The sequence below is a fragment of the Camellia sinensis genome, chromosome 3 (assembly GCF_055761805.1).
Source record: "Camellia sinensis isolate YWXY chromosome 3, ASM5576180v1, whole genome shotgun sequence".
Classification (NCBI taxonomy): domain Eukaryota; kingdom Viridiplantae; phylum Streptophyta; class Magnoliopsida; order Ericales; family Theaceae; genus Camellia; species Camellia sinensis.
The window spans coordinates 89,011,911-89,027,937 of record NC_138963.1 but is presented as its reverse complement, the minus strand read 5'-3'; the positions used below and the strand labels follow the sequence as shown (position 1 = coordinate 89,027,937).

The following is a 16,027-nucleotide window of genomic DNA, read 5'->3' as shown; positions in this document are numbered from 1 at the left end:
TTGCATTTCTCGCTGGAAGATTGATTCTACTTGCATCCAGAAATGGGTAATATTGAATTTTTTGTGCTCTGAGATTCAAACTTGATTTAGTGAGATTTGAGGAGATAGTATACATGGCCTGGAAATTGGATTGTGTTGTCGTTGAATGGTTAACTCGCTAAGCATTCATTCTAGTGACTTATAATTGATATTCTCGTAGTTAATTGGTTCTAAAATTGCGGCAATTGAGAGCCTTTTCAAGGCAAAAGTTATATTTTTGAATTGAATTAACTTTGGGATTTTTACCCGTGTTGCCGACATTTCATGGTATCATCTTGTAAAGGGTTTCTCAGTGCCTGGGTTGTGTTTCTGGAGAGCGTAGGGTTATGTATTGAAGTGTTTAACAGATGTGGGTTCTGGGTTAGTTTAGTTGTTAAGTTATAGAATGTTATTTGAGAGGTTATCTCAAGCTCTTCACTTTAGTAAGTTGTTGAGATTGTGTCCTTGGTCTGACTGAGAGTGTGATTGCTTTGGTTTGTTTACCTCTCAATGATGTGCAACTGCTGCACACTCTTGCAGGATATACAATTTATAGGCAAAGTTGATGGCTTTCTGTTTTGGAGCTTGCTCTGTGTTCTGGAACTCATTTTATTATGTATGGGGATTTGTTCATTTGACCTATTGGCTTTCGATAACTCTTGTTATTATTATTATTATTATTATTATTATTATTATTATGTATTTTTAATGTTATCAGCATCATAATTTTGCATTGGAATATATGATGTTACTGGCTTGGTGTTATTTTCTGCTTGCTTTTTTGGCTTAAGAATATGGAAGTTTAATCAGGGATTTCATTGTAGATTGTTTAATTCTTCACTTCTATTCAGTGGGACATGCAGTATGTTGTGATGTCTTGTAGGTTACATTTGGTTTGTGTTTGCTTTCTAGGGTGATTTAATGGTTGTTTTGCGCAATGATCTATGCAAGTAGCTGATAGCTGCCCCCTGGAGTCCTTAATTCCAAGTATCTGTTTTTCCCTAGTGCAATTCTTAAATCTGTCCAATTTTGAAATAAAAATTTTGCATTAATTTTTTTTTATGAGCAAGCTTAGTTTGATTTGTAAGTGATCAATTTAAAAATTTGTGGTGAAGAGCCTTATGGTCCTTTAGATATTGATGATCTCAGCACGCTGGTAGGCTACTTATGAAGGGTGTAATTGTTAAAATAGTTTCTGGGGTTCTACAGAAATGTTTTGGCAGATCACCTCTTTCAAATGATGTTCATCTCAATCTGCAAACTACGAGCATCTCAAACCATCATTCTCTCTTCTTTTTCTTTTTTTTTTAATTAGGAATTATAAACTGCATTTATAAAGGAAATAAACAAAGTGTTTAACATACATAGGGCTAACAGACACAAGTAAAAGAGCATCTGCTAGAAAACAGAATCACGAAATTCATCAAATACCTGCAGGGGAACCAGAAATCACAAAATCCAGAATAGAACAAGAACAAAAGCTAGATTACTAGATCAGAAGATGTTGTCGCTGAGATTGAAGAAGGCTTGAGTTGTAACTATCTTCTATCCGTGGCACTCTCTTTTGCTTGCCATGAGCATAGATGTGCAAACATGAGAATGCATGTCTTCTGTAGATAACCATTCTGCATGACACTTAGAGTAGTGTTTGGGTGCTGGAATTCGCTTAGAACCTCCTACACAAAAGGTTATAATTTTCTCTGAAACCGGTGGCAGTACTTGCGCTCTCTTTCACTTTCCATGAGAATGCATGTCTTTTGTAGATACCCATTCTGCACGCCTCTTAGAGTAGTGTTTGGGTGCTAGGATTTGCTTACAAAAGGTCATAATTTTCTCTGAAACCGGTGTCAACGCTTGCTCTTTGTGATCGCTAATAATCTGGGGGTGTTGTAGTGGCATTGTAAACTCCTCCAATTGTGGTGGTGATGGGTCAATCATGTTGCCTTGGGAGGTATTCAACTCATCTTCCAGTTTATGAGGTTCTGCCATAGCATCTTGTATATCTGAGTTGGACAACTCTATCTTCCAGTTTATGAGGTTCTGCCATAGCATCTTGTATATCTGAGTTTGACCACTCTTTTTTCTTAAACCTTGACAATCAACAAGCTAGCCCAGTGTAGGAATTTTCCCATCTGTTTTAAGATTTTGGCAGAATTTGTGATCAATGAGCAGAGGAAGTTCCAAGCCATCATATAACCTTTTTCTTTCGAGGCTCTGTGCGAGTAAGTTCTTTGTGTGTACCCTTTTTCGTCCCACTGTTATGGCCTTCAAACAGGCCCTCACATGTTCCTTCCTTTGTGCCCTTTTCAGTCCCACTGTTACGAGTTGCACATGGACCCTCGCATGGTAATGGACCAACCTTTTCAGAAGTCTTGCCTATATCACAATCATTTGGAAAATATGATGGGAAGGTATGAACAACATTAGCGATACTATTATTCTCCAACCCGAAATCTGCACGACGGGGCATTGCCTTGCTTTGTTCAGTAGAGGAGAAGTTCTTGAACAGATCTTCCATCACTACATCTGAATCCCAATCTTTGATCATCTTCACAGCATTTGTCCAATCAAATTTTAAATCATCACACAAGGTATCTTGGTTTAAAGCAACTTCAAGTGAATCTATATATGAGAACATGTCGAATGGTGAGCTATCTTTTAATTTGTTTTGTTTTAAATATGAGTCCACTGCAAGAACCTTACCATCAATCTTGGAGAGCCAACTGGAGTTTTACCCTAAGTTGCATTCCGAGCTGTCTCCCTTTTTTTCTTGGATATTTACACCCTTCTATTTTGGTTTTTGCAATCGCTCCTTCCACCAAGGGAAGAAATTGCCTTCCCTCTGCTGCACTTAGACCCTTTGATGTCCTTGGACGACCAACTTATTGAGGAGAAACCCTTTTTTCAACATATTGCAAACCCAAAGGACCAAATATACAACAACAACAAAAACACAACAAACTACAAAGAACACACCACAACAAACAACAACCACAACTACTAAAGCCACCAAAGATTAAAGGCAATCACACAAAAAGCTAAATAGAATAAAATAAAAGGATAGAACTTTCTTTCCTCACAGAAAATCTGAGTCATGCTTCAGCAATGAAACTACCAAGGCGACGAAAAGAAAAACATATTATGGTGCCTGCTGAAGTCGCAACAAAGCAAGTGTCAAAAATCGCAAAGCCCTAATCGCTAATGTTTTATTATTCTCATTTTTTTCATTAAATTTGAGGGAATATTTGGTTAAAAGCTTACTTTGGTATGGAACACCCTAATCCTTGCTCTTTTTCTTACTTTTTTTTCTTCAAATCTTTTTGAAAAAATTCAGACTTACCCTACAAACTTGTTTTAATAATTTTTGATAAAAGAAAATCATTTTCAATCCTTACTCTTTTTAAAATTTTATCAAATCTAAGTAAAAATAGGACACTTAAAATTTTGGTTAAGTATTCGGTTCATCATTGATTTTGGGAAAAAGGTGGAGCTTATTTTTAATTTTTGTTTAATATCAAATTTGATAAAAGTTTGGAAATACTCCAAGGTAGAATGCATTGACCTTACACCCTACTCTTCCATTTTGGATGCTCAGGATGGGGTTCCAACTTTTCGAGTGTGAATAATAAAGACATGTTATGAAAATCCAGATGTGGAAGCTTAGTAGGGTGTACAGGCACTAATCAAAGTAGATCAAATCACACCTTGTAGGGATGGCAATGGATAACCTACCCTGTGGGTATTTATAGAGACCCAACCCAAATACATGGGTTTTCATCTCTTTTTCTTATCCATTGGGTAGGGTAAGTGATATTCTTTAAATATCCATAGGGGATGGGTTGGGGATGGGTACCCACTAATTTCCCTATATGTTTGTTTTTTTTTTTTTTTTTTTTTTTTAAAGATTCACAACCAAAACTAAATATACATTCAATCTTTTTTCTTTTATTTATTTATTTATTTTTTTAGGTTCACAACCATTTTTTTTTATTTTTTATTATTATTTTTTTTTAAGATCCACAACCAAAGCTAATTATACCTCCAATCTTTTTTTTTTTTAAGGTTCACAATCATTTTTTTTTTTAATTTTTAAGATTCACAACCAAAACTAAATATACATTATTTAATCTTTTTTCTTTTGTTTTTTTTTTTAAATTTTTTTTAAGGTTCACAACCATTTTTTTTTTTTTTTTTTTTTTAAGATTCACAACCAAAACTAAATATACATTCAATCTTATCTTATTTTATTTGGCTTAACAATAAAATCAAATACACATTAATTAACATTGTCACATTATTCTTGTCAAATTTTATGCATATCTAGAATTTTTTTAATTTATTTAAAAAAATTAAGGACACTGTTTAGTGTAGGTTTCGGTTTGCTTTTCTATGTTATTTTATTTTGTTGTGTATTGTAATTTTCAGAATGGTTTGCTTGTTCTGAAATTTCAATTAACGAGTATGAATCTATTTGTTTTATGTTATCACACAATTTATACAACATATATATATATATATATATATATATATATGAATGTATTTGAAAATAAGGAAATTGTAGAGAATCAAAACAAGCATGAGTCGTGATTGGTTAGAAATGATGGGTACAAAGATTTATTTGCTAGAAAAACAAAAAGGGGATAAAAAGTCTTACTAAATAATTTTTTTTAAATTAAAAGAATTTTTCTTAGTTATGAACAGATTTAACTGAAATCAGCTTGTTTCCCAATGTTATGCTTCATTTATTTAGATAGAAAATATTTTTTAATGAAAAATATTTTTTATAAAAAAAATTAAAAATATATTTTTTTATATTCGGTGGTGGTGGTGATGGAACGAAGGTGAAAGTAAAGATTATTACATAGTGGTGGGGTGATGGCGGCAGTGATGATGGTAGTAACTATGGTAATGGTAGTGTGACAGTGAAAATGAGAATAGTGGTGGTGGTGTTGTAAAATTAGTAAAAATTTAATTGAAAAAACATTTTTTGTTTTTTAAAAGTAACAAACAACAAAATTCGTGGGGGATTAAAGGAAGAAGATGGAGGATGGATTGTGTGTGGTAATGCATAGATATCTTAAAATGAGTGGTTCAGATTTGTTAAAGGTATAATTAGATTTTGGATAAATTAAAATGAATGGTTCAAATTTGCTAAGAGAAAGATGGTTTAATATCTAAAATGTCCGTGGTTAACAGATCAACAAACAATTCCTTGTTTATGTCCTGATACAATTTAATATGAGTCTTATAACATTTTCTTCAAACATGTTCTTTCACATTTTATTTCTTCAAACAGGCTCTTATAACATTGTAATCAGGTTCTTATAACATGTAGGGGAGAGAGTGAGAGAGAGTGAGAGATGGTTGTAATTTTTTTTTTAATCTTCCACGTTCTTCCACATTTTTTTTTTCAATTACTAAAACTTATTTGATTGTCACAAAATTATATATGTGATTATTATAAAACAAACTTTTTAATTAATTAATTAATGTGTATTTGATTTTGTTGTTGAACCAAATAAAATAAAATAAGATTGAATGTATATTTAGCTTTTGTTGTGAATCTTAAAAAAATAAAAAATAAATAAAAAAATAAGTTGTTAACATTAAATATATTAAAAAAGAAAGAAAAAAGATTGAAGGTATATTTAGCTAAAACCTTTATAAAAAAAAAAAAAAAAAGAAGGTTGTTAACATTAAATATATTAAAAAAGAAAGAAAAAAGATTGAAGGTATATTTAACTTTTGTTGTGAATCTTAAAAAAAAATAAAAAAAAATAAAAATAAAATAAATAAATAAATAAATAAATTTGCTAACATTAAATATATTAAAAAAGAAAGAAAAAAGATTGAAGGTAGTTTTTGTTGTAAACCTTAAAAAAAAAATGGTTGTTAACATTAAATATAAAAAATAAAAATAGGGATTAAAGTGGGTTGGGGAAAATCCATACCCATTAAAAAATAGAGAGGGTGGTACCCATGGGGAATGGGGCATGGGAAATGAAAAAAATTTATTATAGGGGAATGGGAATGGGGAATTAATATCCACCCCATTGGCCCCCGTTACCATTCCTAACACCTTGTTTCCCACCCAAATGGAGTCGACTTCCTCATTCTGTTTTCTTGTTAACAAATTGAAATTCATCTGTACGAAATGATAAGATTTACCACCTTTTTGTGACTTGTTTGGTATAACTTTTTTTTTTTTTTTAAGCAAAAATTAGTCCTTGTATGCTAAAGAGCTTTTTGTATGTTCAATGGAGCTTTATTTACGCAAATACAAGTATGCACACATCTATATATGGTTTCAAAAATTACATATGTGTATAGTTTTTTTCTTTTTAACCAAAATAATTGGCTTAGTAAAAAATTATGACTGGAAAAAATCTTTTGACAACCAAGTAATTGACAACTAGACCTAAAGAGGGAGGCATTGGAGAGCCACCTTTTTTTGGTATGTTTCCGGCGAGTTCTAAAAACACTTTCAAAGTATAAATTTGAGTTTTTTATGCTTAGGAAGAGAGATTTGAGAGTTTCTTCCCCAATTTTTGGCATAAATTTTTGGATTTTCTTACTATTGTGGATGTTCTTCTTCTTCAACTTTGGCTTCCAACGATAACCGAGTTCAGTGGCGACAATCGCTGAGTTAGGCAGCGGCAACAGGGATGCTGGTGGCAGCAAGTTTAGGCTTTATTTTGATGCAGATCTTACTTTTTTTAAATCACATATTTGAGAAGATTGGTGATTTTTTTAGAATGGTAGCTAATTTTTTGACAGATTTGTAGTTTGTTGTTTGTAGTTCGGTTTTTTGTTTGGAGCTTTGCTGTTTTTCTGAATATCATTTATTTTTATATTAATATAATTTTGCAATATAACTTTTCTCAAAACAAAAAGCAAAAAAAAAGCAATTGACAACTAAGTTTTTTCTTTTTCTTTTTTTAGTCAGATAAGAGAAGGAGATCTTAAGGCTTGAACTCGAGTGCGAGGGAATCTTAGGCTTTCGATGAAGTGCTAAGTTTGACTAACTTTAAGGTAATGTTTGATTTAATAGATTGAAAGTGGATTGAAAATTGGAATGAAATAATTATTCCTTAACCTCCTCATCATGAATGGCCATTTCTTTACAATAATAAAACGATAATTCCATTTACATGCATTTTTCATAACTTCTTTAGTAAAAAACCAAATGTCAAATTAGATATTCTGATAGAATTATTTCATTTTAACTCATTCCAATGAAGCAAACATAACACAAGGACCTAGAACTATTATACTACACCAATGACACTTCAACTGGGTAAAAAGCAGGCTTTTAAGCTTTTTATGTGACTTTTAAGCCCATGCCAAACAGGCCAGCCAAAACCAAGCTTTTAAGCCTTTGTTTGGCCATCTTCCAAACAAGCCTTTGCCAATTGGTTCCTACCCAGAACCATCTTCTTCCATGAACAATACCTCACTCCTGGCTACTCTATATATATATATATGTATGTATGTACATATCATCTGATTCATCTTTATACATGGCTATGTCATTGCTCTGTAAATTATTACCACTCTAAATACATAACCAAATGTGCTGGCATACACGTATATATACATCAACAGCACCAGCAACTTCACATAACTCTCTCTTTCTCTCTCTTCAAAAAAGGGGGAAAAAAAAAAGAAAAAAAAGCTAAAAATACTTACAATACTTATTTTCAAACAAGGCAGTAGTCACTGACAAGTAAAGTCCTGAATGGTGCCGGTTTTTATTGCATCATCATGCATACATTACGTGGCGAATGATTGAGATGTCTTCTTGATATTCCCTCTCTTCCTCCTCATCAGAAGCTTCCTCAGGAATCCAACCCCTCCTCTCCGTTTCTTGCTCGGAACGATCGCCAAAGACCCAACTGCGGCAGCAGTATGAGCTTCATGCTTTGAACCAATGCATGCTTCTGGGATACTTGGTTTCTTTGCTTCCACAGTGCTTCTTATAATTTCTTTTGTCTTTGGGGAATTCAGATCCCCTGTTTCAGCATCATCCACCGCTAGCATTCGATCACGCAGAGGCGACCATTGCCTTAACTTCTTATTGTTGGTGGTAGAAACAACCTTGTTGAAAACTGATGTTTCCCGTTGAGAAGCCAGTGCATTTAACTGTTTTCCTAGGTTTAAGATTGTTTCCTGGCACTCTGCTAACTTTGCAGAAGCAGCTGTGATCTCCCAGCCCTGTAAGTTAGACCAACAACTCTATTTAATATCGTGGTTAATTTTTATTGGTTCATAGAGTTGTCCATGTCAGCAAAAGTTTCAAGGAGATAGCAAATGGAGCACAAGAGGGGGTAGGTGATCTGGATTCATTAGGAGAGTTCTGATCTCTACAAAACAGAATGATGATAAGACTGAATAGACTTCTTTCTTCTTTTTTCTATTTCTTTTATTTTTTAATAAATTATAAGACTGGCTAGACTTTTCCCGCTTGATTTTTTCTATTATTTATTTGTCCTCCTACAATCTTTTCTTAAATAACATTTCCATTCCGATACAAATTTTTTAACCATAGTCAGCACCTTCTACTGATGGGATATTGACGTAACTAAGGTGTTTTTCAACAGCCAGCAGTCCTTGGATGGATCCATTGGATCTTAGAGTACTTCTAGGAAAGTGGAATGAATTTAACTTGTTTTTTTCACCTCTTATGTGGTTTCACACGACAACGTCACACATATACATATATATATATATATATATATAAGGAAAATAATATACAAATCCACTTTCTAGACCCAATGATGTGTAAGTAATTGGTTGATAATTAGAGAACACATAAGAGAGAGACTTGCCTCAGATATTCTAATAGATTGCCACATCATTGAGTTTGACAAGTAGATCTAACTCTTGGAATAGAATAGCAATGCCCTATGTATAATAAGGCCCCTCCCTATCCAGAAAATAATAGTGGCTCCCAATTTTTTTTCAAGATATGATGGGTGTTTCAAGTACAAGTGGCGTTTGTTGTTGATCCACATAGAAGGTGAAAAAAAGGTAAAATCTCTGCAGTGATAAATCGAAACCCTCGAATGTTAAGAATATCAAAAATAGATTTTACAGACTATGAAATGACACTTTCAAGTTTTTCCTACCCCGTTCTTATGGTGGCTGTAATGATATGCACTGGCCGCACCGGGGCAATGTACTTGTGCATAAATAACAAGTAAAACATATTGGACTATCACTTAATTCCTATGTAATCTCAAAACATATTATGAAGTTTAATTACATGTTATCTTAAGGATATCAAAGCACATCCAACCATCAAATTTTGAGGCCAAGGAGTAGAAAACTCAGGGTCATCTATACACAGGCTCATCACCACATTTGATCCCCCTACATTCTCATTGATCACATTCAGACTTGTGACATAGATTGGAACGAAAAAATAGCACCATGTGTGTGTCTCTTTTCTATGGTCCTCTACATTTTTTTTCTCTTTCTTTTTAAAAAAATAAAAAATAAAAAAATTCCTTTACTTATATTTTTTTTCTTTCCAAGTAAAAGTAACCGATTAAATAATAGACATTCATTTTTGCAGAAAAGTGTTGCTTTTAACAATAGAAAAGGAACTTACAGTTTGTAGTAGCCTCTCCTCCTGGTCTATATTGTCTTTCAGAACTTCCTTACTGGTAATACTGCACATATCACATGTTTCAGAAATCAAACACCTCTTACTGATGAAACAACATTCATGTTGATACTCTCTAAAAACAAGAGATTAAGGTTCCATTTAATTTGCTAGAATGATTTTGGACACGTATAAAATGGAATATTATTCCTTGACCTCCTAATGGAATACCATTCTCCTAATTTGGTGAATGGTGATTCCATTTGAAATGTACATTTCTTTCCTTTTTACTGAACCAAACATAGGAATGAGTATTATGATGAAATGATGATTCTATTCCACTCTTCATTCTACCAAACACTGCCTAAATAATAGGTACCTTTCCAGCTGGAGTTGTAGCTCAAGACATGTTGCTTTTAATTCTTCACAACATTGACATTTATCATCCAGTTCTACTTCGAGAGATGATAACTTATGAACAACCTCATTTAGTTTAACTTTGGTAACAGTAAGTTGGGTATCAAGATCTTCATTAATAAGCTTTTGACTTTCCATTTGATCCTCAACCATTCCTTTCGATTCTTTCAATGATTTTAGTTCCATTTGTAAGTTTCCAATACTTCGCTCCGATTCCCGAACTTGATTCATCAAGGCCTCGCTCTTATCATTTGCTGACCTAAGCCTTGCTTCTTGATCTTTCTGTGAAGACTCCATATTCTTCAACTCATCTTTTAGTCCCATATTTTCTTCCCACACATGCATTGAGTGCTCTTCAGACCTGTGAACCTTGTCTGATTCTGAAAATGGGCTGTCTACTCCACCAAGCTTGATTGCACTTGGTGATTTATCAAAATCCAAACGCTTCTTGATCTCGTCTCTCATAATCGAGACATCACTAGAGATAATGCAGTTGTTTATAATCCAGTCCAATGCAGATGTCAATTCTGCAGCAAAGTTTTCAAACTTGACCTTTCCATCCAACAGATCATCACAAGTGCGAACAAATTGTTGCAAAACAGTGCCCAGTTCACAACTTTTCCATCGGAAAACACAAACCAAATATTCCGATGGTGTTGGCAAAAGCTTGAAGGGATAGGTATTCCGATCTCTTTCCAAACAATTATCTAGAACATAACCATTCTTTAAACTCGCTGGATCAATCCTTCTGATAAGCTCGATAGTCTTACGGATTGAACTATTCATATTAGATTGACTATGCTGGTCGGTTGTTTCTTCCACCCAGGTCTCACTATGAGGAACTCCATCGAGTGAACCGACCTTTGAAGAAATATTTGGAGATTTCCAAGTGATGTAGCCACTAATGGGGATCGGGGCAGACGCTGCGGGACGATTTGAACTTTCTTCCTTGTTAGCTTCACTATCACAAGAATAATTCATATAACTCAAACCTATTCGAATATCCTCAAGAAGATCATCAAAACTTCTTTTTGACTTATGGTTTTGATCTAAGATCAACTTCAGAACATCCTGAAGCCAATCATACCCTTTTCGAGTTGATTCGTCTTTTGTTTGGATTTCCTGTTTGATGTCACTGGACTGACCTTGTACCACTGGAACAAGTTCCTTACCACTTGGATCTAAATGATATCCACCAGACTCGTCTGAGGAAATTGCTAACACATTACTTGCATCTAAAGAAGTGTAAGAATTTCCCATGGGCGTATCAACAGTAACTATCGCTAATTTCTCCATCTCAACAAAGTCATCCATTAAGCTCATGTCTGAAACTCCAAAAATTTTGTGAGCCAACTCTACAGACTTTTCACCTTTCGAATGTTCTCCAAGTTGAGCTTCAACTGTTGATAACTTGGAAGCTGTTTGAGCACAAACAATTTGTGAAAAATGGAGCTCATCTTCTTTCTTGGCTAGAATTTCTTTGAGAGTCTTGTTTTCTTCTTCCACATCATACAACCGCTCAATCAAGAAACTAATCTTCTTGTTGGGAATGTCGGGAGGGTTTGCTATGCCGCTGTCTCTCACAATCAAACTTCCTGTTATGGGATTCGACTTTCTCCTCATCTCTGATTGATTCTGTCCCAAAATTTCTACTTCACTCTTCATCTTTGCCAAAGCAGCGGGACCTGGCAATCGCTTCCGCACTAGCACTCGTAATCTCTGACACTCTGCTTCCAATTTCGAGATCTTCTTTTCACTTTCCATGTGTTGCTTGTGTGACACATCAGCAGCTAGACGGTTGAATTCAATCTCCTCATTTCGGATCTCAAGCTCCTTCTCAAGCGTGCGAAACTCATACTTGAGAAAATCGTTTTCTTTTTCTACGGAATCTAGTCTGGCCATCAGTGTATTGAACTCCACTTCTGCCTGAGACTTGTGTTTGCTTAGATCTTCCATCAGTTTCTCATTCACTAGGAAGGCCTTACTCAGACGACTGTTCTCAACAGTTAAGTTTGCAAGCATTTCACTTTTCTCAGTCAATTTTTCCTCTAATTTTTTCTGCGCCTTTTCAAATTCTTTTGATGTCTTCATAACAGCATCACGTATCCTTTGTTCCTGCTCTTCTCGAACCAAACTTAATTGATGCGTGGATTCCTTCAACGCAGTATTTAACTGAGTTAACCTTTCATTTGAAGATATTTTCTGCTGTAAAGCTTTGTCGAGTTCTTGTTTAAGTGACACTGCTGCTGCCTCTGCCTTCTCCCGGTCTGAAAGAGAATATTAATGGATATCCAATGGGGGGTAAAACGTGAGTACTCTTTTTAGGGTAAATTGCACTTTTCACCCTTATAGTTTGACTCAAATTTCACTTTAGTCCCTATTATTTCAATGTGAACAATGTTAACTCCAAATTTCGAGTCTAGTTTTAATTTAGTCATTCCATCTAAACTGGACATTAAAACTCACAATTTTGAGAGTACACTTTCGAGTCTGGTTTTAATTTGGTCCTTCCATCTAAATTGGACGTTAAACTCACAATTTTGAGAGTACACAACGGAAGGACCAAACTGAAACTGAACTCTATCTAGGGTTAACATTGTTCAAATTGGAACAATAAGGGGACTAAAGTGAAATTTTAGTCAAATTACAATGGTGAAAAGTAATTTTATTTTATTTTTATCAAGCAGACACGAAACGCCATTGATTAAAACAAACTAAAAAAGGTATGTCAGAAAATATGATATATAATAAATCACAAAAACGCATGTTAAGCATTGTTTATGGGAAGAAAGAAAACAGTAAATTACCTGCAATGGCTTCTTCTGCCATTTTTGCATGTCTCGCAAGAAGTTCATCTTTAGCGTTAACCTCACAGATAACTGATGCTAACTTCTCATTTAAATTTTCCAATGACCGCTCCAGACTAGCTTCTTTCTCAGTTGCAAGTATCTGTATTAGATGAATAAAATATTGCACCTTGTGTAAGTCAATAAAATGAAACATTAGTCATGCTCCAACTTAGATCTGCAACTCATATATATCAAACTCGAGCAATTTTACTATTTATTTACATCAAGACCTGCTGGTTGAAGTCTAACTATAATACTTCCAAACAAAAAAGTTTATTGCGTTCAAAGTGAACACTTCAAGCATAGAGCACACTATTACATCCAACAAAGAAGTAATTCCATTACCTCTTCTTCAATTCCTTGTGAAGAAAAATCTGATTTATTATTTGCTACAATTGTCTTCTCTGATGATCTTTTCCTCCAAAGCCATGTCTTGTTGTCCATGTTTCACTCTGGTTGCATAAAAATACAGAAATTTAAGAACCAGCTAAATGAATATAAAATGTATATATTATTAAAAACGAACTAACCAAGTGGGGCTATCCCAGTTGGCCAAAACCCTTGCTAAACCCAGGCCACAGCCTCCAATGTACCAAAAATTAAACAAAAAATATTATTCAAAAAGAACTTTAGAAGAACCATTCTACATCTATTCAATTTCCAAAGAGAAATAGGGTGAACATGAACCAAAGAACATAGTTTGCCTGTAACCGCTATAGGAACACAGTGAAGGCGAGACGTCTTGAAGCAAGAGTCCCACATTGCTTGAGTACAAAAGTAATGTGAAGGGGCACCCTCAGTTTTTGGGGTTGAGTTCTACCCAAACCGTGTAGCATGGTATCAAAGCTGGGGTACCCAACTAACCCAAGGATGGGTAGGGTGTGCGTCCCTAACCTACACTGGCAGGTGCTGCTAAGTCAGCACCCGACTCATGAAGGTGGGCATATAGCGGAGTCCAACATCGCTTGAGTACAATAGCGGCACGGCACCCTCACCTCAAAATCTAGCTTATAATGGTAAACTTTTAAGGTTGAGTCTGCATTAAATTGGAATATCAAAGAACTTGAACTTCACCCCGAACAGAGACAATTGCTAAGTTCACTCATTGTGATGTATTTAGGGAGACCATCATGAATTTTGGCCATAGAATTTGTGAAATGGATGAATTTGGCCATATCTTCAATTTGACTATCTGAACGAAGCTAAGTCCTTAATTTGATTGTCTGATGAATAATTAAACTAGAAACGCACAGTATGAAATAAATAATTAAATGGTTCCAGGGTTACTAAGTGAACCAAACACACTAGGTATTTGCACAAAAATTATCTTCAATTAATTGATTTTATCAGAAAATTATAATTAAAAATAGTTGGCATGTATAACTAAAAAGTAAAATTCCAACTCCACCACTTAAGTGATCCTCACAGTTAGCTAATCAGACACCTAATCTCACTTATCATAGCTAAAAAGTTAAACAAATTAGATTAAAAAACTAAGAGTTGTTAAGAAGATTATGCCAACCGATTGAAAAATAAACATGTAAAATTCAACAAAGAAAATAGCAAAAATCAAGTGGATGAAGAAGAATCTGAGCTACCAAGAAAGAACCCAGAAAGTGTTTTGCGAAATCGAAGGTGGGTTTTGAGTTTGACCCGTTACAGGGCTCACCTGGTTCAGCAAAACATGCAGCTGCTGCTGGTACTGTTCACGGGCCACCCGTCATTATCGCTGTCAAAGAGGAGAGAGGGAGAGAGAGAGAGAGAGAGAAAAGAAGACTAGGTTGAAAGACTCGAATGCAACGAAGATTTGACTTGACACGTTAGTGATGAATGTGAAAGAACAGATTAACAGAGACACAGAAGCAGAGAGAGAGAGAGAGACAGAGAGACAGAGAGAGAATTCTACGTACTGAATTTTAACTCCACCGACAAACAGCTGTGTAGTAAAAATCAGACATGGAACGAGCGAAGGCCAGAGTCATAAAGCAAAGGCGAAAGTAATAAAGTAGAGCGGTGATAAAAAGGGCAAATTATTTTTCAATTAACTATTATTTAATATATTTTTCAATCACTCAATATAATATTTTATATATTTATCTTCTTCATTAATTATAATATTATAAAGTACTACGTATTTGTATTTTAAAATTATTAAATAATTACACCATAAAAAATTGGTCATCCTACGTGTCGAGTGTATGATGAAAGGGTTGTTTATATCCATACTTCTTAAATTATTAAAGAATATTATTTTAATTTTTTAAATTATAAAAGTATAAAATGAATTTTTTAAATTATTAAAGAATATTATTTTAATTTTTTAAATTATAAAAGTATAAAATGAAAATTTTAAATTATTAAAAAATATTATTTTAATCATTTAAATTATAAAAATATACAAATAGACTCTAAATTATAAAAATGTAATAATTAAACCATCTAATGAAAGATATCAAAGTGAAACATATCAATAGTTTAAAGGATTTATTTATATAATTTTATAATTTATGAAACAAAATGATACTTCTTAATAAATTAAGAGATCCACATATACGTTTTTATAGGTCAAGAGTTAAAATAATATTTTTTAATAGTTTAAAAAATCTCTATGTAAATAACCCTTGATCAAATTAAAAATTAAATACAAAAAGTTGCATGTTGATTTTTAAATTTTTTTTTAATATAAAAATTTAAATGTTGAATAAAATAACTTGCTTAATATGTATAACATTAAATTTAAAATTTATTATTTTTAATTTTTTATATTATAATGGTGACTTAGAGCATCTCCAGCAATTCTCACCAAATTAATTACCCAAAATTTCACTTTATTAATTTAGCTAACCATTTTTTCAATACACATTCTAACAGTACTCTTTACTTTAACTATCCCCTTTAAAATATTATTTCTTTCAACTTTACTCATATATATATATATATATATATATATTAATATATAAATTTGTAACTAGTTTGATCATCATTGACACATAAGAAAAAAGTAATAAAAAAATATATAGCACAAGAACAGTTCCTCGCTTCAAGTAGCTAACAATTGTTGCTCGTATCAAATTGTTGAAGTATCTAATGAGGCTGTTAGAGGTCTCTTTTTATGCTTTGGCTTGCTACTTTGGTT

General features: G+C 33.5%; 1 protein-coding gene across 4 annotated transcripts; it reads right to left on the bottom strand.

Moving 5' to 3' along the window:
* Positions 1 to 7,455: 7,455 nt before the first annotated feature.
* Positions 7,456 to 14,906, bottom strand: LOC114265742 (filament-like plant protein 7). Of its 4 annotated transcripts, none has more exons than XM_028206562.2 (6): positions 14,561 to 14,906; positions 13,237 to 13,343; positions 12,850 to 12,991; positions 10,005 to 12,309; positions 9,632 to 9,692; positions 7,456 to 8,232 (listed from the first exon to the last, which is right to left on the bottom strand). In XM_028206562.2, the coding sequence occupies exons 2-6, from the start codon at positions 13,333 to 13,335 to the stop codon at positions 7,792 to 7,794; spliced, it is 3,048 nt and encodes a 1,015-aa protein (XP_028062363.2). In that variant the 5' UTR covers positions 13,336 to 13,343; positions 14,561 to 14,906; the 3' UTR covers positions 7,456 to 7,791. The 4 variants fall into 4 exon arrangements, with proteins under 4 accessions (XP_028062363.2, XP_028062365.2, XP_028062367.2 ...); XM_028206564.2 differs by having other exon boundaries at positions 14,490 to 14,562; XM_028206566.2 differs by lacking the exon at positions 14,561 to 14,906 and adding an exon at positions 13,422 to 14,501.
* Positions 14,907 to 16,027: the final 1,121 nt, after the last annotated feature.